Here is a 23,086-nt window from a genome sequence, read left to right as displayed (position 1 = left end):
TCCATGTTTTCTCTATTTAAAGACTGTTACATGAGTAGTTACACGAGTAAGTAGGGTGGCACAAAATAAAATGTGATTTTTTACGCAGATAAAAAATGAGAATTATATTGTATGGCAGAAGAGCACTTAGTTTGCAGCACTTCGACCTCGCCGCGCAGTAACATCATCACTCTTGACTCCTCCCCCTCTCGTTCAAACTTCCGTCAATATTACTGCACACATTGATTAAAGGTAGGTATTAATTTGTTTAAGTTGAGGTAAGAACATAGTAAAATATTGAAAAACAGTGGTGTTTTCTTTAAAGGTGTGTAGATTTTTAGCTGCATCTAGCCGTGAGATTGTGTATTGCAACCAACAGCTCAGTCCACAGCTCGCCCCTCCCTTTCAAAACACATAGTAAAGCTACGGTAGCCGCCAAAGGACAAACACGTCATCGTCTGAGACAACATAGTGATGAAACGCGCTCTGTACAGTTTTTGTCCATGTAGGGTTACTGTAGAAACATGACGGGGACTTCCATGGTCTATGTGGATAAAAACGTCTCATTGTAAAATAATAAAAACAATAGAGTTCATTATGTAAGGTCTTTATACACCACTAACAATATAGTTGTGTATATTATATTGCATTTCTGTCAAGAGATCCTACTGAAAAGTTACACAATGCACCTTTAATCCAAAGCAGTCGACTTGCTTTGACATCTGTGCTATCCTTCAATAAATCAGGCGTTTTGTGATAAATTCGCAAAACACCGAATATGAATGCAGGCAGACCTTGAAATGTCTGTCTTATGCAGACAGCAGAAGGTGCTTTTATTTTATATAACCCACACACTAAAATCAGCCGAAGAGTAATTGCCCTCTACATCTCTCCGTGTCACTCAAGAAACAACGAGAACGAGCCAAAGCAAGAGAAAACACAAATGAGAAAGAGAGAGAAAGAGACAGAGAGAGGGTGTGGGAGGACGGGTGGGCGAATAGAGAGGGATGAGACAGGAACGATAAACACGGGTATATGGCAGATTTTTCGGCTTACCCATCAGCGTGTGCCGTCAGACTTAGAGAGAATGGAAAATGTGGTATACTGTATGTGTGTGTGTTTTCTGTTGGCAGGGACTCCAGCAATGTATGTATGGTGAGAAATGAGAGTGGGCCGAATCATCAGTGTAGGCTTGTGTGTGGGTGAGAGGACAGCAGACCCTCAGAATGCCAATGAACTGAACATAAAGGTTTTAAAGTTCAGAAAGTTTGTGTTATAGATGCAGAATATGAGAGAAGATGGGGAGGGTGTACTGATACGGTCAAACCCTTTGACAGTATGACCCTGTCTGTGAAAACCCAGCTAAAGGCATGATTTACTCTTTCTACATAAACTGATGTAAAGAATATTCAGTGAAAATATATTACCTTGATGTCTTTAATACGGAGTAAGGTCATGAATCAAGCTTAGCAAACAGCAACACTTATATATGAATAAGTTCTGTGTTTAACAGAAGTCATATGCGTTACAAAATAGTAAACGGAGGGCACCATTTCCATTTTTAGGTGAACTGTCGCTTTAATGGCTTCAAGTGAGCAGTGGGACTCAATCGAGTCTGGCAGCTGACATCTCTTAGATACAGACTTCACTGAAGGCCCACACGTTTCTGCAGTCAGGGTAGCTGGAGGACATAGTGAAGACTGGCACGTTACCCAGCTGTGAGAGGATTAACTGACAGTGCCGTAAAATAACATAGATGCACTACAGAGCAAATGAGAAACATAGATGAGTGCAAATTAAAAGGGCGGATGACACATATAGCAAACGCCTCCGGACCATTTCCAGTGCTGTTGAATGAATATCCGCTCACATTTTAACCTACAAAAGCCACCTAATATTTCATACTAGAGTCATTACAGCTACATTTTAAAATAAATCCAGATTTTTCACTTTTGTGAAGAGTGCAAAAATCCAGTGCAAAAGTTGCTGACACAATGCTCGGGTGCTAACCATGGTGTTATGCGGATGCTTATAAGCCAAGACAACATCCCTAGATACTCTGGTGCTTAGGTATAAGGCTCCGTCCTTTTTTTAAGGGTCTATTAGGGTTTTATCATCCATTTTATCATCTGCCTGGTAAAACTCAGAAGTCTGAAAGCTAAGAAAATCCCTCCTAAACATGGCAGGATTTGATCATTTATGTCTGTAGCACAAACAGTGCTGTTCTGCCTATATCAAAACATTATCAGGAAAATGTACAGCCAGCCTGTTGTTATCACAGAATAAATCCAGGGCAGATCTGCAACCAAAGTCGGCAGTCTATTGCTTTCTGGGATGTGATCAGAACCCCAAAGTGAAGTTTAGGTCCGAGCAAAACGAACATGCATTTGGTTTTTAATTTGTAAAAAGGATGTCATAAACTGCACCTGTCAAGATGTCTCACAAGTACCTGGGTGAGGCTGTGGCATCATGCTGCATTCCAGATTACTCTGATTTAGGATCTTTCCCAGTTTAATGCTTTTAACTTTACAAAACACAAAACTTTGAGGTTACTATGTCATTAGCAACATTAATGTTACGAAATACTTTTACTGTATTCAATTTAGACATTATTTTTTGGGGAGGGAAATATCCTAAATCCGAGTTGTCCGGAATGCAGCATCAGATACAGGTGGTTGTTATCTGGGAATAACAAACTTCGGAAGAAACAATAATGTTACTAAATACTTTAATGTGGGGAATATTCTAAGTCCAAGTTGACCTGAACGCAGCATCCGTTTCGGGCAGTTGTTATCTGGAAATAACAACATCCTTAATCCGAGTTGTCCGGAACGCACCATGTTCCTAAATTAATGTTTTAATGTTATGAACATTTTTACGGTTACTTGATTCGTACGTTATTTTCAGTTTTGAGGTGGGAAATATCCTAAATTCGAGTTGTTATCTGGGAATTACAAACCTCGGAAGTAACATTTATGTTACAAAATACTTTTACTGTTACTTAATTCAAGATGTTATTTTTGGTTTTGAGGCAAGAAACATTCTAAATCCGAGTTGTCTAGAACCCAGCATCAGTTTTAGTCAGTTGTTATCTGGGAATAACAAACCTTGGAAGTAACAGTTATGCTTTAATGTTACTAAATTATTTTACCGTTATTAATTTAGACGTTATTTCCAGTTTTAAGGTGGGTTTCTCAGAACGCAGCATCAGTTTCAGGTGGTTGCTTGTTATCTGGGAATAACAAACCTCGGAAGGAACATTTATGTTTTAACGTTACAAATAATGTTACCATTACTTAATTCAGGTGCTATTTCCGGTTATACAGTGGGAAATACCTAAATCCGAGTTGTTTTCTGGGAATTACAAACGTCGGAAGTAACATTTATGTTTTAATTTTACTAAATAATTTTATAGTTATTAATTTAGACGTTATTTCCAGTTTTAAGGTGGGAAATATCCTAAATCAGTTTCAGGCGGTTGTTATCTGGGAATAACAATCCTCGGAAGTAACATTTATGTTACTAAATACTTTTACTGTTACAAAATTTAAGATGTTATTTCTGGTTTTTAGGTGGGAAATATCCTAAATCAGAGTTGTCCGGAACGCAGCATCAGTTTCAGGTGTTTTTATCTGGGAATAAAAAACCTCGGAAGGAACATTTATGTTTCTTAATAATTTTTAACGTTACTTAATTCAAATGCTATTTCTTGTTTTAAAGTGGGAAATATCCTAAATCAGAGTTGTCCAGAACGCAGCATCTGTTTCTGGCGGTTGTTATCTGGGAATAACAAAAGTCGGAAGTAACATTTATGTTTTAATGTTACTAAATAATTTTATAGTTATTAATTTAGACGTTATTTCCAGTTTTAAGGTGGGAAATATCCTAAATGAGAGTTGTCCTGAACGCAGCATCAGTTTCAGGCGGTTGTTATCTGGCAATAACAATCCTCTGAAGTAACATTTATGTTACTAAATACTTTTACTGTTACATAATTTAAGACGTTATTTCTGGTTTTTAGGTGGGAAACAACCTAAATCTGAGTTGTCCGGAACTCTGCAACAGTTTCAGGTGGTTGTTATCTGGGAATAACAAACCTCTGAAGTTACATTTATGTTTTAATGTTACAAAATAAATTTACTGTTACTTAATTCCGATGCTATTTCCGGTTTTAAAGTTGGAAATATCCTAAATCAGAGTTGTCCGGAACGCAGCATCAGTTTCATGTGTTTTTTATCTGGGAATAAAAAACCTCGGAAGGAACATTTATGTTTCTAAATCATTTTTAACATTACTTAATTTAGATGCCATTTCTTCTTTTAAAGTGGGAAATATCCTAAATCAGAGTTGTCCAGAACGCAGCATCAGTTTCAGGCGGTTGTTATCTGGGAATAACAAACGTCGGAAGTAACATTTATGTTTTAATGTTACAAATACTTTTACCGTTACTTAATTCAGATGCTATTTTCAGTTATAAAGTGGGAAAAATCCTAAATCAGAGTTGTCGAGAACGCAGCAGGTTTTAGGTGGTTGTTATCTGGGAATAACAAACCTCTGAAGGAACATGTATGTTTCAATGTTACAAATAATTTCACCGTTACTTAATTCAGATGCTATTTCCAGTTATAAAGTGTGAAATATCCTAAATCCGAGTTGTCCGGAAAGCAGCATCAGTTTCAGGTGGTTGTTATCTGGGAATAAACAACCCACGGAAGTAACATTAAATGTTACTATACTTTTACTTAATTCAGACGTTAATTATGATTTTGAGTTGAGAAATTTCCTAAATTCAAACCTCGGAAGAAACATTTGCAACTAAATACTTTTACAGTTAAATAATTCAGACGTTTTTAATGTGAGAAATATCCTAAATCCGAGTTGTCTAGAATGCAGCATGAGTTTCAGGCGGTTGTTATCTGGGAATAACAACCCTCGGAAGTAACATTAAATGTTACTATATACTTCTACTATTACTTAATTCAGACGTTAATTCTGGTTTTGAGTTGAGAAATATCCTAAATTCAGGTGCAGCATCAGTTTCAGGCATTGAAATGCTTGATTCGGATTGGCCAGTGACGACATTCTGATGTTTATTCCTAGAGTATTAATAAACATTTATTAAACCGTGTATGATTTGAGGTGTGCACAAAGTAAGAAATTGTAAGTGAGGACAACCAAAGTTAGAATAAACAGAACTGAGAGTTACATAATGCACATGTGAAAAACAAAACTCATCAGTACAATTGTATTGAAAACGGAGAATGTGGCTCACACTAATGATGGACGGGACACTCCCTCCTCTACAATCATGTGTACAGGTAATCATTATAATTATCCATCTACACAATAGCATTTAATCAGCGGGATGTCAAACCAGTCTGATCTAAACCGCACTACCCACAGACCTGCTGAATGGTTTGCTTTACCCTTCAAGCATAACCTTACATTATCTTCTTGCAAGCAATCACCACAACGTGATTAAAATAAACGCTTTGCCTACACGCGTTACATTTCAACAGCTTCGGGAAGAACAAGCAGCGATAATTACGGCATTTTGGGCTTAATCTTTTGTAAAGACAAAAGTATTTTACGCAAGCACAGAGCAGTTCGAAGGGTACGAGATCAGGGCTTTGCAATTCACAATACCATAAAGTACGCTACCTTGGTTACACGGCACAGGGCCAAAAGGGTGGGAGGAAGAGGTGATGGCACATAGCTGAAGTTCATCTGGCGAGCGTTTTATCCATTTTAACCTGGAGGAAACTTTTTCGTGCTGATAAATGCTCTGTGGTGGCAGGTAAGCGATGTGAAAGTGCTGTCAATAGGTGTTGTGGATGAACTCAGACTTGAACATTCATCTCATTTCTGCCTCAATAGCTTTTGAACTGATTTCTGAGGTGATGTTATAAAAGCCTGAAAGGAAAAGTCAGGTCGATTTAGTCACGCTTTTACTCGGGAAGGTGACGGCCGTGGCGTTTAAAGGTCTCAAACAGTTTCACTTTATCAGAAAAAGGCTGTTTTTAAACTTTCTTTTTAATCTGTGCGAGAGAAAACATCATACATTTTGACTCGAGCTTACATTTCACTGCATCATATTGGTTAAATGTTACTTTTTGAAACAAAGTACATAAAAATTAACAATGAACTATTATTTTATAAAATTTATAACCACAAAGGTAAGGTAAACCTCCAGGTCAAGACAAAGTAGACAAAAGTCTATACATGAGAGTCCTCAACAGCTGTCCAATCAGGTCTTTGCATCCGACATCAAATCATTGACAGACATGCCAGTTCTGTGCCTACACATTTCATTGAAAAACATGACTGAATTTCACTGTCCACTTTCTTGCCGATTTATCAACTTTTTAACTTCTTAAATTTGTTTTTCCCCATTCTGTTCTTCTTTAGAAAGTTCTTCTTTTTCTTTTGGTTTTTCTTCTCTTCTTTCTTCTCCCCCGTTACTACCTCCTCAGCCTCGCCATTGACCTTCTGCTTTTTGTTGAATTTTTTACCCTTCTTTGAAGCCTCTGCATCTAACTTGGGTATTTTGGCTTTTTTAGGGCCCTCAGGTTTTCCTCCCGTCTTTTTCTTGATGAAGGACGCTGCCTCAGGTTTATTCTGTTTAAATTTCTTCTTCATGCCCATGGTGGTCTTCCCTGGACTTGAAGTTGGCTTTGGCTCCTGGGATTTTGTTTTCTGAATCTGTTTTGGTGACGCTCCGGTCTCCTTTGTCGTAGATTCAACTTCATTCTCTAAAAAATAAAAACAAATAAAAGTCCAATAAGAAACAACATAAGCTCCATAACCAACCTTTTATGAAAAAGAATAACGTAAGACGGTACCCACCAGTTTCTTTTGGGGCAGTGGGTATGCGGTTTGAGATTTTCTTGAACTTTGCTACAAAAAACCCGTCCATGTTATGGGAGTGAGGGTAGAATCGGCGTGACAGTTTTAGGGAAGGATGAAACCGTCGCTCTTTAAATCTGAGGACAGAAGAATCTCTTATTTTTGGTACAATTCCTTAATTATCGCAGCTAAAATACAAATAATTTCTCATTACCTGGTGAATCCCTCTTTCCCGAAATCCAGTCCTGTGGGTACCAGCTTAACATTTCTCTTCTTCAGAGCATAATCCACCACCCACTCGTTCTCTTCCACCTATGGGGAAAACAAAATAAATCTTCATAAGAAACACACTACAAGATTGAAGTTTTTATGATTGGAGAGGAATATCCAGGCGTTTCAGGAGCAGATCAAACTTTTCTGACACAGATGCCGACAGACAATTCTCTTTTACTTCATATAGATTGTTGCACCATTGCACTGTTATACCATATAACATCTAGTACATCTTTAGTTTTTAGTGTCATTTCTGTAAGAGGTACTTGTTTTTGAAGACATAAAAAAAATATTTCACCAGTAACACACCCATAATCTATTGGCTAACTCTCCAGCTGTTCTCAACATGTACCCTTACTGTGGGTTCACACTAGGGATGCTCATATCAGTTAATTTTCCCGACCGACAACCGTAGCTTCTGAACCGAACATTAACCGTAAACTTATAAGATTAAAAATACAGTTGATGGTTGTCTTAACTAGTAAAAACAAAACATTTAATTTGAACGTGCAAACAGCAGCGATAGATCTAGGGGTGTGACGGTTCTTATATAAGACACCGTCATTAGAAATCTATAACCGACAAAACAGTGTTATTAAAATATTAAAAAATATATATCATAAAGAATGTTTAAATACTAATTAAAAACAATTGTCAACAGTCTGTGTTACACGCCCCACCATGTTATCACGTCACGCAATGAAAAATACAGAGCGGAGCAGACACTGACAACGCGCTGACATACAGGAGAGACCAGGGCACTTTTTGGTTACTTTGAGATTAAACATATTAAACAAAGTCTCACATTTCAAATCATCTCTTCCTTCTATTTAATTTATAGAATCAAATAAACATGAATGACCATAATATGTTTTAACTGCGGAAAGGCTCCGCCCCGCTTTTCAAGTTCAAATCCTCCCATGTTAATCTACTAACTCTCCTGAAAGCACATTCACTAATAGTTGTCTTGCTGTTAATTGTAAATACACGTAGAACAAGTAGCTAATCAGTGTCTAGTTATTTAAATGCTGGTTTCACATCGCAAGCATGAGCACTGAGCAGCGCGTATGCGGAGAACGTTTGCCGCGCGTGGTCATTGCGCTTTTACACCGGCTGCGTTTGCAGCGCATATGGCGCAGTTTAATAACAGTATAACAATCTCAAGTTCACATTACTTTATTTTACATGCATTTATGAGCAAAACCTCTTCAAGACGCGTTTTAATCCACATGGTTTTCGTGCTGTTCTGGTCCATGTAATGACAGATATAGACACAATTATAGACAATAAAAGCCCATGGCACAAATCTGTTTCTCTGAAGATTATTAAGATAATGATAGATATAGGATTCATTTATGCTGGGCAGAGAGTGACAGCGCAGTCTTCTGGCAACAGTGTGTTTTTTAAATATTTAATTGCTTTCTGTTACATTTTTCAAAGTCATTACTGTTTAAAACACACTTGGCATCACATTCATGATTTTATGGTAAAATGACACTTTCGCGTCAATCCACGAGCATTTAAACAAGCACCCCCCCCCCCCCCAGACGGTTATGTGACGAAGCGTCACATTTGACTCACGTCATAACCGTCATCACAAATTCTGAAACCGGCACAGCCCTAGATAGATCAACAACCGAACCAGGATTCATACATTATCAGATATTCACGCACCATTACCTTGTTAAAAAGCACGCAATCAGTCCAGACTCCAGAGGATTAATATACAAAAAGAGCAGATTGTTTCATCTATCACAGTGGTCATAAAGCAGGACGCTTTCAGAAAGTTTTGCTTTTGCGTCGTGTTTCTCCATTTGTGCAAAAAGAGAGATGTTTATGGTCAGGGTAAGAGGCCATCAGCGAACGTCTGTCCAGATGTGCGCGAGACCGAGAGGGACCGCGTCATCTTGCGGAAACGCGCACGTCTCCGTTCAGCTTCCAAACACGCATACAAATGATTTCTCATACAAATGATTACTTTATCAGACTGTCAGGGCAGCAATGATTTGTGTCATTTACAGGAAATTCACAAATTAAAGATAGAAAAGTGGCGAAATGTCTGTTGGCTCATGACGACACGCACCATGCATTAACAAATATTTTTTTCTTTAAACTGATAACGTTAATCGATCATAAATTCTTACCTTCGGTTAACGGTTAAACGGTCAATGTGAAAATCCCTAGTTCATACCAGCCGCGTTTAGGCGTCAAAATCGCGTCTACCGAGCTAGTTTGCTGCTTGAACATTTTGAGTTTACTGGATTCATTCACGTGTGAAAGCAGCGCGTGAAATTCTACTCATGGAGACATTCTTGCGGAAATTCGTGTCAAGTTCGGTTTCTGCGACTTGCTTCCTGTAATCACGTCACTACCAGAGCAAGCTCCTGATTAACGCAGCACGGTTTTTTCAACAAAGTAAAAAATTTTCAACTTGCGCGTTTGCCGCGGAAACGCTCAATTCGCGTCATTCGTGTGAACTAGACGCGCGATGAGGTGGACTTGCGTCTACCGCACCGCGCTAAATGCCTCATTCGCGCCGCGAGACATTACATTAACTTAACATTGAAATCACTCTGCTTGATGCCTCTACCGCGGCAGGTCTGAATGCAGTATTAAACATGAAAACTGAAAACAGAAAGTTACCAGTGGCTGTCAAAGTCAAAAAAGTAAAATACGAAAAAAGTATCTCTCATTTAGACATCATGTGATGTGGCTTAAATTACTTAAGAACGTTTGTGCTAATGACTTTTATTCAGTTTTTTTCCTAAATAAACAGCACCTAGCCACTATAAAGTGCCCCAGGGATGATATATTTTTTTAGTGGCAGCCGGTAGCTTTTTTTTGAGGGCACACGATGCGAAGTTCGTCACAACATGTATGTTGCCCGTCATGTGTGTGGTTCGTAATTTCAAAATATGCGTTGTGCATACCTATGTGCATCACGTGTCTTGTCAAAAAAAAGTGCCTGCTGCAGGGTTTATGATAAAAGAGACGCTCGCATTTGCCAGATACTCGCATAATCTCATGCGTAATCAGAGTTTACTGTTAAGAGAGTGTCTTGCGTGTATTTTTTAATGTTTGTAATTTTATCATACGTGAGCATCAACTGTTTTGACGTGTGTGCAGCAGGCACTTATTTGACAAAACACGTGATGCACATGGTTCACATGACGCAACAAACACATATTTTGAAAACACGAGCAACACACTTGACACTCCGAACATATTTTGAATTTGCGCCCCTCAGAAGAGCAGTCATGAGCCGCCACTCCAACACACTCCAATGTGATAGAAGAGCACAAGATCAATCTCAAGAGTCTGCATTAATCTGCCTTGATGAGTTTATTGATTATTGCCCAGTAGGGCTGTCGCGGTAACCGCATTACCGCATGACCGCGCTACTGACAAGCCCAACCGCATGGAAAAAAGCAACCGCAACAACCGCGCCTTTCACGTTAAATTCATGAAACTATATGCCGCCTTGTTTTTCACGTCATGCTGACATGTATATTAAAGGCCAAATAGATTGTCAAGAGAGTTAAGAGAGTAGGCCAACTTGTTTTCGTAAATTTCAATAAAAAATGTAATACTTCATATTTCGTTAAATCATAGTGAATGTGTGAAAAAGTAAAACTGAGATGACAGAATAACTGTGTCGTCGTCTCCCTCTAGATCCAGTTTTAAAGATTAAAATTACTTTAATATAACTGATCAACCCAAATGACGCCAAAATATAACTGGATGCTTACCAGCATTAAAACCTCATAAAAAAGACCTTATAGGTTTTTTCTTTGTGCATCTGCAGCGTCCGCTCCGTGGATGCAGCCAATATAACGCCGCGGTTGCATTTCTGAACTGACTGACTGCACACTTGACTTTCACATTTAAATATCCAAGTTTTTCATCAACAGTATCTGCGTGAAACATCATAAACACTGATGATCATCTGCCGACTCGACTGTTTCATCACATCCTCTACAGGGCTCCAGACTAACTTTTTTCACTAGGAGCACAGTGGCCCCCAACTGAAAATTTTAGGGGCGCAACCAGAAAATTTAGGGGCACACACCGTAAATCAACATGCTAACCAAATATTCACATTTCTTCTAATTTCCACTCCATTACTAATAAATACTTGATGATAGATGCAGAAAATGCAATGTGCTGTTTCAAATTCAGTGTCACATTTTATTGTGCACTCTTGGAAAATAAGGTCAAATTTACTGGTTGCACATGTGCGACTGGATGTAAAATTCAGTGGCACAATCTCAAATTTTAGGGGCAAAATGCCACCATTTGGGGGCAGTCTGGAGCCCTGCTCTATACACGAAGAGTCTGCTTTATTAACGGCTTTTCCTTCGCTCCGCGTGAGCTAAACGTTTCCGCTTTTTGCTTTTTTACTCGCATATAATTCTACATATTTTTGACAAAGGAAGACACAGGATATAATGTAAGTTATTATAGATAGCATTTAAGCTTGTTCTGAAATGATGACAAATCTTTGTGACTAAATATGACCTCTCCAGCTTAATTTAGCCAAAATAATGATACATTCGTTTTCATACTTTAAATATAAACGTTAATTTATCTACTAATGTATTATTAAAATGCCCTAAATTATTATGCATTGCCTTCTGTATTGCAGTCGTTTTGTACATTTACAGGTGCACAAATACTGGCTAATTTGAATTTCTTTAAGACAGTGCTGTGTTCTGTATTGACCGATGCTGTGTTAATTTGCGCTTAACAAGCCTAAATGATGTTCTTCAATTTATTTTTGTTTTCTCAAAAATATATTTAGCTGTAGTATAGCTTGTGTTAATCTTTTTTTTTCATAATGGGGAATACCTGTAGCCTACCCTTCATCTATTAGTTGACCTCATTGTTCTGGATTTAAAAAATATTTTATTTTAGTAAATGAAGGCGGTAAAACCGCATACCGCGCTGGTGAGCCACGCAAAATCACCGCAAGGGAAATTCCTTCACCGCGAAAGCCCTATCGCCCAGCCCTATGTATAGCACCTTACACTATGTAAGAATTTTTTTACATTTGTGCGAATGGACAAAAACTCTCACAAATGGAACAAAATGAATATCAGAATTAGCATTTTGGGGTAAACTATTTTTAAAGGGGACAAAATGCCATTAAATGTTAAAACATCAATTCTATGATCTTCATAAGGCTTTGCCTCTTCATTTAAAAAAAATCGTGATTTATCAGTGCAGTTCATCTTACCATAATAGAGCAGGTGCAGTAGATGAGGTATCCACCTGTAGCTGAGTCAGCGTTGACAGAGTCAATGGCTGACAGGATGAGCTCCTTCTGCAGATGAGCCGAGCGGAGAATATCAGACTCATCCTGAGACACACACACACACAGAGAGAAAGATTTTAAAATTCTGCATTGGAAAAGATCCATATAATGTGAAAGCCTGCAGAATAATAAGGCAGATGCAGTCACGACCATGTCAAGAAAGAAACCAGGTTATTTACAGAACAGAAATACCTTGCTGGTCTTCACAGCTGGATCTTTGGCGATCACTCCTGTACCTGAGCAAGGAGCATCCAGTAATACTCTGTCAAAACCTCCCATCACCTGCCATTCAAAAAACATGACATTATATAAACATGTATTAAACAACTTTTAGGTCTCTATTGACGTTTCATTGAAAATATTGAAACTATTACTGTGGCATGATTTACATTTACGCATTTGGCAGACACTTTGATCAAAAAGTGACTTACAGCACATTACAAGGTATAGACTTTATCAGTATGTGTGTTCCCTGTATTTGAACCCATGACCTTTTGCGCTTCTAACACAATGCTTTAGCACTGAGCAATACAGGGACAAATGAGTAAAAAAATCTGTATAAGCATTATTTAAAATGGCTTTAGAAGTCAGCATTATTGTCCCTTTTGCATTCAATCTAGGGCTGCAACTAACGATTATTTTTATAATCGATTAATCGGCCGTTTATTTTTAGATTAATAAAAAAATAGAATAAAAAAAAAAAATATTAATCAAATAAAATTTAAACATGTTAAAACTAAATAAGCCACAAAATTAGGGTATTTACGTGTAGAAGTGTACTTTTAAAAGTGCAAAAGCCACACACTACTATTTCAATTTTATTTATATTTATATGCAACATTTAAAGTGACACTTTGTAGTTTTTCAACCTTCATAATATATTTTCAAGACCCTTGTGATGGTACATCGACTTAAAATAGGTTGAATGACATGTCTACAGTATCCTAATGGGGTCTGTATCGCTTTTACTCGTACTTTTAAACTTGGGGTTTCGGGTAGTAACCAGAGCACAAAAAGAACTACAAAATTCGACTGCTTTACGTCACTTCCTCCACTTCATTAAATTCAGACGTGAGAGTGCAACTATTTATTTTCCTGATGTTTTTGTCATGGCTGAAGCAGCAACTAAGAAAAAGAAACCCAAGGTTTTGTCAGAGGAGACCAGAAACAGAAAACGGAAGAGTGACAGAATAAAAGAAAGGACGAGGATCAATATTGGGCCAGCGTTCACTTGCTGGCGTGAACTAGAGGAGGAGGAGGGGTTCGTGACCGATGCTGACTTATTAGTCCAAAAGCATGACGGTCAAGTAATGTTATATTGCTTGCATAAATATTGCGGTTTGGCGCCAGAACACAATTTTTTTTAACGTGAATTTTGCTGGAGGCTACTTGGGTGTAGAGAGTGACTTATATCATGTGACACTGTGGCGTTGTGGTAGTTTCACAGACCCACGACACGGGCGAACCAGGTTTGATTCCTCTTTAAGGAATTTTTTTAATATAAACTTTAACCAAGCGACCACCGTTACAACTGGCTGGTAAACGTGAGCTACACAATCTTTTGGCGTTTGAATAAAAAAAACCATGAAATTATATTCATATGACATGATGGAAGGCACACCGCAGACTTTGTGACCTAAATAGTTGTCTTCTCCTTTGTGAGTGCTGTGGTGCTTGTGGCCTCTAGGGGCACCAGATGTGAAAAATACATGTCTTGCGCCCCCTAGTGGCCAAAAAGTTCTGCGGTTTGCCTTTAAAAACAACCATAGTTGACCAAAGTGCTTTACTTCAGACTTTAAATATAATTTTAACATTTTAAGCCTTAAAGTTTGTGCAGCTTTTAAATAGTAAAACGTATCCCAATTCCGAACTCTGCCAAAAGGCTGCAGACCTGGCATCGCTTCGGCCTGGGCGACGCTGCCTTGCTTTTAAAGGACAAGTTTGGTATTCTACACCCAAAGCCCTGCCTTCAGATTGTTCATGATGAAATAGAACGGTTTTGACTGAAAAGTTCGACATATGCGGCTGCCCCGAGAATTTTCGGGTGTTTGTTCCATCACCTCCCACCTCTACAATGGCTGTATAGGTGCACAGGAACAACCCCACCCAAAATGCATTAAACTTTTGTTTACAAAGACGTGGAACTCACCGAGTGGTCAGGGGTGTTCATGGATATGCTCACACAAAAATCGCAGCAAAAAAGATGCTTTCCAACAGGTGTTTTAGCATTCGTTGTAAACTTGTGGACCTATTTTTCCCAACGCCTCACACCTGTATATTCTTTCGTTGAGAGCTTGAATAATAGACACTCCAGCCCAGTTGGTGGCGATAATCCACCTTTGCCAACTGCAAAAATACAAACAAAGTTCCGGGCGCGGAGTAACACCGTACCTCACAGCACATCTAATACAAGTCAATGGAGTTAAACAAAAACTACGATAAAACCTGTTGGAATGCGTATTTTGCAGCGATTTTTGTGTGAGCATATCAGTGAACACCCCTGACCACTCGGTGAGTTTCAGGTCTTTGTAAACGAAAGTTCAATGCATTTTAGGAAGGATTGTTCCTGTGCACCTATGCAGCCATTATAGAGGTGGAGGTGATACAAGAAACACCCGAAAATTCTCGGGCCAGCATCATATGTCGAAATTCCTGTCAAAACCATTTCATCATAAACAATCTGAAAACAGGGCTTAATAAACGTGCAAGCTCACCCTGTATGAAGAAATAGCACTTTAAATTACTTTAATTACAAGCGCACAGCTCGCGCTGTATGAAGCAGACGCGTGTCCGCGCTGTCCGAAGGTGGTGCGCGAGCATGTGACATCACAGACCAATTGATTTTATTTTATTTGTTGCAGCCCTAATTCAATCTTTCAATAAAACAAAGCAATTACATTGTAGCATAAATAAAAAGCAGTAGCGTAATAAACCACGATTATCTGAGGGTGAGAGAGACTAGACATAACAACAGAAGTGTGTCACAAAAGTGTAGTGATGTTCTGAATATAAACACAAGGCTGTAATGCAGTGATAAAGGCACAGACCTTAGGAAACTGTCTGCCATCATAATTACAGATAACACTGTTGGTAACACCGAGGCGATGCATGTTTCCCACAACACTCTTCAGTCTGTCCGCATTCGCATCATTGGCCACGATCGTGCCCGTGTTTCTCATTAACTGAGCTGAAATAAACAAATCACATCCACAATGTAACAAAGTCTTTGCCACTGGGGATAGACTGCAACTTAATTCGCTCCATAAAAAGCAACATCTTATTTATAGCATAAAGACCCAGGATTACGGGGCACAGCAGTTGATATGACTGCTACAGAGAAGCATATGCTCACCCATATATGTGGTTTTCCCTCCTGGAGCACAGCTCATATCTAACACTAGCTCCCCCTCCTGAGGAGACAAAGCCATTACAGGCAGAAACGATGAGGCTCCTTGCAGCATGTAGTGGCCTGCTAAATATTCTGGAGTTGCTCCTATGGGACAAAAAGAAGGACAGTTTTTATTACGCACATAGTCTTTGGTAATCTAATTTTATTGAAACAAATACTGACCTATGGGAACAGAAGAGTCGTAGATAACCAGCCCCACTTTAGACCATTTTCCTATCGGATCCAAGTTCACTCCTCTATTAATAAGAGCCTGCATTAAAAAATAAAACAAGGCATTAAATTACACAAGGCATCTGTGAAAGTCGTGTTTGGTTGGGTAAGATGCATGGCATGTATATATTTTTTGGCGTCGAGGCTTCTATCAAGTCGAATTCTTGGTGTGGGTAAAGCACTCAATTGAACGTTCAGATTTGCTTAAAAAGACGCTAACACCAAGTGTAAATAAATCATTTGTAAAATATTGTTTTCTAACCTGAGCCAGGTCTCTTCTCCTGGTCTTCAGTGTGTTCGTTCTGATGGTGACCGGCCTGTGAATTTCATTGGCTTCGAGAAAATCAATGAGCTGAAATAGAAAAATACATATTACCATTATACATATACTAATTTCCAAGGTTCTCCAAATCTGCTTTCGGATATACATGTACTGCCAACTCATATAGAGGTGGAGGAGGTGTAGCCATCCACCCCTTCAGACTTTGACAGACTGTTAATCTATCCTGTTAGCATAGCCACACACCTTGAGAGGAAGCAGATGGGCGGTACTAAAACAGGAAGGGTCTCTAGCAGCTGACTGGTCTGTTTAGCATTACAATAAAATGAGTTTAGCACTACATATGTAAGTACAGACACACACACCTCAGAGAGAGGAAACAGATCCATGAGTTTCCCAATAAGGAATTCGTTGTAGCTGTAATATGTACAGAGATCAGAACGAAGGAGAGAGAGATACTCTGATCTCTCTTTGCCCTCCTCTCGCTTTTCAGTAAAGTGAGACAAGACGTCCACGTTATCTTTGATCCTCTGATGAATAGTCTGCAGGTCCATAGCTAAAAGACCTACAACATTCGGAAAAAAAGGTTTAAATACACTCCCAGATGATAGAATTTGTGCAGATCAGTATTTTATCATCATGACATTATATATATATATATATATATATATATATATATATTAGGGATGCATATCAATTAATCGCGATTAATCTATAGCAGAATAAAAGTTTTTGTTTACATCATATATGTGTGTGTACTGTGTATAATAACTTTGTATAGTTAAATGCACACACATGCATGTATATATTTAAGCAATGTTTACATGTGTATATACATTTGTACATTTATGTATAATTTATATTATATATAAATATAAATACTTAATATATAAATATATTTTTTTCTTAAAATTATACACGCATGTGTGCATATTTATATATACATAATTATTATACACAGTTCACACACATTTATGATGTAAACAAAAACTTTTATTCTGCTATAGATTAATCGCGATTAATTGATATGCATCCCTAATATATATATATATATATATATATATATATATATATATATATATATATATATATATATATATATATATATATATATATATATATATATATATATATATATATATATATATATATATATATATATATATATATATTAGGGTTGTGCCGATAGACGATAGTATCGTGTATCGACGATCTTCAGACATATCGCCAATGGCAGGCTTTCATGGCGATAGTCAAGACGATAGTTGGCGAATGGTTATTATTATTATTATTATCATCATAGTTTTACATTAACATCCACAATGCATATGCTTTTCCTCACATGAGGGTTTGTGGGCTTCACTTTACGCGGAGAACTTGTAAAGAGAGAATTCCTTCTTGCACGTACCTGCAATTAATGCGCGCGTCTTGGTCTCCTACCACTAAATCCAGCGCGCCGCGTCATGAGCAGCTGCGCTTCTCTCTGTCTCACGTGCACGCGCTCTCGCGTCTGTCCGCAGTCTTAACATAAAACTAAAGTAGTAATCCTTATTTGTTCAGTTTAATGCGTTTCATGCGAGCTGAGGCAAACTTTACTTTTTGTTTAAAAAATATGACCCGCTGCATATTACGCCTCTCTCTCACTCTCGCGTACGTGCAGAAAGCTGTGCTCTGTCCGAAGTGAGATCACTAGGTATTAATCCTGTTTATGATATGCATTTCAATGAGTTGTAGCAACACGTCCCTCGTGTTCAATATATGAACTGTGTTTAAAATATGATCGCGTTCCGCTGGACCGATGCGTTTAAAAAGGCACCTCATGAGAGCACCACTGCTTGACACGTGTAGTCTTCTTCAACAGCACCATATAAATGCATTTAATAGTTTGTATTTGCGCGCACGTGTGTTTGCGTGCTCATATGAATTTTTTTACAGTTATTAATTAATCATGATAGGGTTTTTATGACGCGCTCGTAGGGCTGCTCGATTATGGGAAAAATTATAATCCCGATTGTTTTGATAAAAATCTTAATCTCGATTATTTAACACGATTACTAAAATGACTGTAAAAACATGCATTTATACATTGGCTTGACATTAACTTTTTTGCTCACCAGCAAAAGTGGCTAGTTGTTTTCCAAAGTTACTAGTCACTCAGCATTTTCACAGGCCACAATTTTGTTGCTGGTAAAATAAATTTTATATGATTAAACTTTACTTTGGCATCCTAAAATGACTTTAATTTGAGCAAATTTACTTGGTTTAGCTAAATTAGATGCAGATTGAATTTCAAATGCAGTCTGACCACCCAAATTAGGACAATATTAGCTGGTATATACCAGGTATATCAGTATAGATCATATCATATATTTAGGTGCATAAAAACAGTCCAGTAAGGCATAAATAGATTTACATTGAATGAATATATTAAAAGTGGAGCAGGGGTGTAGAAGATTAACTGAAAAGATATACACAAAACCCCTCGACAACCACTTTAAATATTTATTAACAACAGCAGTCAAGAAATGTACATGAATTTTACTTTCAACTTGTTTATGCAGATTGTATTTTATATGCTTGATCATGTTTTCTGTTAAAAGTGATTTAAGACTTTTAATGACTTACTGTCGAGAGGGCATTATTGTTGCCCAAAGTAGCTTACATTAAAATGATGCGCGAACCTCTCAGCTGGCGGGTTTCATTTGATTTCGTGTGCAATAAGGAATGCGCTGAATTTCTCTCCGCTCTTGCCCTGAGAATGTGCACGCAATATATATCTCTCCATTCACTTCCGTGCAATTGTTGTATCTTTCCCGAAGTGTGTATGCGCTCAGACTGCGTCCTCTTGTGCATTCGCAAATCCATCACCTCTCGCGCGCTCTCTGGGAGGTGGCGCTTTGGTCCGCAACGCTCCGCTGAACGCGCGCGCGTCTCCACAAACGGTCGCAGCCGAAATATACCCGCATTTGGCGGGTGTTAATGTCAAGCACTGCATACATTAAATGCATTGTTTAGTGTTGCTGCAGAAGGCTACACGCGTCAAAGCAATAGTGTTTAAGTGCCAGCAGAACGCGATTCACATTTTAAACACGATCGCTTGAAATGCATATAACTTTACAAACATAAACAGGATTATTACCTAGTGCTCTGACTTTAAACAGATGACTGAGCGCGCAGCTCTCTGCACGGAGAGCGGTGCCACGATCCAGCTGATATTTTAAACGTGAGGGATAGTTTGCCTCTGCTCGCTTGAAAAGCATAAAACTGAACAAATACATGAGGATTTCTACTTTGTGTGCGAGGCGCAGCTGCTTATGACGCGTCGGATTAATGACTCAAAACGAAATAACAGAAATGCGGCACACTTATCGATCTATTAATTAAGAAAAACGATTAATTGCACAGCCCTACGCGCTCGCTTTAATGGCATCAGTTTTAAGAAGGTTGCGGTCATGACGGTGTTACGGTCTTGTTTTTTTTTGTCCACCCATCAAGTGACTTGTTATAATGAGTCAAAATTAACAAATAAAAAAAGATTAAACTACTGCCCCGCCCCCCGATAATATCGTGTATCGCCGATCTCACAGGCTGACGATAGGACGATCTGAAAATAGGGCATATCGCCCAACACTAATATATATATATATATGACAAAGACAGACTCACCCTCTTTCTGTCTCTCTGCAGTACTAGGGAGTTTAAATTTGTCCATTTCATCCAAATTTGCTTGTACGGTATCTTCCTCCTCATCCTCCTCGATTTCTGCATCACCCTTTTCCTCTGCCTCATCATCACTCATCTCCTCCTCTTCGTCACTGTCATCATCTTCATCACTGTCTGCTTTCATTGACTGTTTCTGTTTTCTTGCGGCTTTCTCAATAGGCAGAAGCTGAGGAAAAAAGCATAGTCAGGCTATGGCTAGGTTTGGATCTCATCTGTACACTAACTTTTTGCACTGGTGCGCCTAACTATTTTTCTTATAGGTGCACCAGCACAAAAGTTAGGTGCACCCAAATTTTTGACTGCATTGCATTTAACACTGCAGTTTTACAAGCGCCCATGGTGGTTAAATTACAGAATAGAAATTAACATGTATTTTATAAATTCCATGCTGTGATTCTTTTTTCCTTTATAGCCTATCTATCTCTATATCTATATATATCTCAATGAGCTGAAATAGAAAATACATATTAAGCTGAACGTGAATACACATTTAACCAAGGTTCTCCAAAATCTGCTTTCTGATATACATGTACTGCCAATTCATATAGAGGTGGAGGAGGTGTAGCCATCCATCCCTTCAGACTTTGACAGACAGTTCATCTATCCTGTTAGCATAGCCACACAACTTGAGAGGAAGCAGATGGGCGGTACTAAAACAGGAAGGGTCTCTAGCAGCTGACTGGTTTAAGGTCTATTAAGCATTACAATAAAATGAGTTTAGCACGACATATGCAAGTACAGATACACACGGATTTAGGCTTCCTTCTCTTGCGCAAACTCGCTCTGTTTTGCGCGCACACATTTTGGCGCTCTCTCTCTCTTGTGTGCACAGACTCGGACTCTTTCATGCATTTTGTCTCTTTCACGCGCACAGACTCAGTCTCTTTCGTGCATTTTGGCTCCCCTCGCAGCATTCGCATCACATTTGTCCACAACCCCGGCTCATTGTTAAGGCCGTCAAATGGCTGAATCGGCGTGCGGCTACAGCTTTCTCGTGTATAGTGGAAGCATTTTGTGCAGCATTTAGTGCAAATATTTATCTTCAACGGTGCCTGCCGTGAAGAGCCGTGTCTTTAAAAGGGACAGTTTTTAGGGGACCAACTCGCTTCACCTCTGTATCCGCCCCAGTTTTGCTGCTTTCTGCACGTCTCCTATTGAAAAAGAAGTAAACACTCGTGGTTGCTGTGTACCGTGTGAAACGCCCTTAAAAAGTGAGGGAGGTGTCCGCCCTTCACTATCTGATTGGTTTAGACAATGGTGTATGTGTGTTTCTAATGTTGAACCAGAAGAAGACTTTCGAGTTGCGGAGTCTTTTTTCACTTGAACGGCTGGTCGCACTGGTGCAACCTCAGATTTTTTAAGTCGCACCATTGAAAAATTAGGTCGCACTTTCGAGACCTTTCATATTTGATTTAACAATAATATGTTTAAACTTGCCATTTTAATTGACCATGCTTTGTTGTAAAATATACATTTTGGCAAATCCAGGTATTCATGCATACGAACAATCTGCATACCGTGCAGAGAGCATGTACGCCAAACAGTGCGAGTTCAGCCGACCACCGTAAATAATTTTTTGCTATTTTTAGCCAAATAATTTTGGTTGCCGAACATTTGGTGCATCGCTACTACAAGAAGCAAAAAAATATTGAAATTCCCTGTTTGTTTCGTTTGCTATTGTGTAAACACACACCTCTTCTTCATCACTGTCTTGTTTATCCTCTTCGTCAGCACCATAATCATCAACCAAATCTTCATCATCATCATCATCATCATCCTCCGCCATTTCTTTTTTACAAGGGGCCTGCCCCTCCTCCTCATCATCATCTTCCTCCCAGTTGCTGTCACTGTCCTCATCTTCATCAGATTGTTCAATCTTTCGTTTTCTCTGCGCAGGCTTCAGCCACTGACTGTTCTCATCTGAGAATCCTGCAATAAACACAGATTGATATTCAGAATTCAAATTCACGGGTGTTTACACATTGCAGTCTTGTTTAATTACCATTAATTACCTTTTTTGGGCTTTTCCGCTTGTTTGGGTTCCTTTGTCACTTGAGCTCTCTTTACAGCCCTGTAGAAATGAATTATATTTATTTTCAAGTAATCGACAAACAAATGAAAATATGAGATTGTTAAATATTTTTGCTTTAATTGCTTACCGTTTTCTTGCTCTGCTTGACAATTTTTTTGGTTCATTATCTGAAAAAAGACACACACCTTGTTACACTCATAACCGGTATGACGAGAAGGTTAAAAGCACCAAAAAGAGAAGAAGGCATTTACCATCAACCAAAAAATTGGCAAGTTCAGTCTCTGCTCCCTTCTGTTTCCTGGATTTGCGTCCAGGTCCTCTTTTCACCTTATTGGTGGGGTCCAATTTCCTGCCCATACTTTTAATCTAGAAAGATATCCTAATACAAAACACAAGTTATCACTTAACATAAATTAATTAAAACATCTTAATCGGAAAATTATATTGAAAAACAGCAACATGTACGGTTTGCGAAGTGGCCCATGTGCCTGAGGCTTTTATACTTGACTATTACAAAACATACAAACCTGTAAAATTCAATAATAGTTTTTCTTGAATTAATATATCTTGCTCTACGTCATTAATGTCTGCCACGTAATAACTTTTACTGGCATCGTTGTCAGATCAGATCGTCAAATTGTTTCAAGTTTTGTATAACAGTTAGCTGTTTGACTATTCATAAAGCTGATATTAAAACGAATAAAAAAAACCCTGCATTACATTGAATCGTACGTTTTTATGGGATTAATTTAAGTTACACGTGCATATACTGCCTACCATTTACTAGCAAGCTGTAAGCTACTAAAATATTCTAGAACGCAATAAATCCACAATATACTTACACAAATCTTCGTTGTAGTTTTCTAGAACACCCCTAAAATGTTCAAAAGTAATGTATAACGCTTATTAAAGCACTTGCACCTCTCGTGTTACCTACACGAGCGCACATGTGACTTTTCTTTACACACGTTGGTTTTCAGGAAGCTGCCTTTGACGTCACTTCCGTCGCACACATTGTAC

At 38.4% G+C, this 23,086-nt stretch overlaps 1 protein-coding gene and 2 non-coding genes across 3 annotated transcripts; all 3 read right to left on the bottom strand.

The window, feature by feature from the left end:
* Nucleotides 1-5,994: 5,994 nt before the first annotated feature.
* Nucleotides 5,995-23,046, bottom strand: nop2 (NOP2 nucleolar protein homolog (yeast)). The gene is made up of 16 exons (XM_073871919.1): nt 22,909-23,046; nt 22,318-22,445; nt 22,194-22,233; nt 22,047-22,105; nt 21,728-21,963; nt 19,978-20,200; nt 16,677-16,876; nt 16,294-16,383; nt 15,984-16,071; nt 15,765-15,905; nt 15,460-15,599; nt 12,605-12,694; nt 12,335-12,457; nt 7,040-7,137; nt 6,826-6,962; nt 5,995-6,731 (listed from the first exon to the last, which is right to left on the bottom strand). The coding sequence occupies exons 2-16, from the start codon at nt 22,421-22,423 to the stop codon at nt 6,337-6,339; spliced, it is 2,166 nt and encodes a 721-aa protein (XP_073728020.1). The 5' UTR covers nt 22,424-22,445; nt 22,909-23,046; the 3' UTR covers nt 5,995-6,336.
* Nucleotides 16,454-16,595, bottom strand: LOC129449415 (small nucleolar RNA SNORA29). Its single transcript, XR_008646156.2, has one exon. It is a non-coding gene; the product is annotated as a small nucleolar RNA SNORA29 (small nucleolar RNA).
* Nucleotides 20,556-20,697, bottom strand: LOC129449416 (small nucleolar RNA SNORA29). The gene has a single exon (XR_008646157.2). It is a non-coding gene; the product is annotated as a small nucleolar RNA SNORA29 (small nucleolar RNA).
* Nucleotides 23,047-23,086: the final 40 nt, after the last annotated feature.

This window comes from Misgurnus anguillicaudatus, chromosome 10 (assembly GCF_027580225.2).
Source record: "Misgurnus anguillicaudatus chromosome 10, ASM2758022v2, whole genome shotgun sequence".
Taxonomy (NCBI): Eukaryota; Metazoa; Chordata; class Actinopteri; order Cypriniformes; family Cobitidae; genus Misgurnus; species Misgurnus anguillicaudatus.
This window is presented reverse-complemented; position numbering and strand designations above follow the sequence as displayed.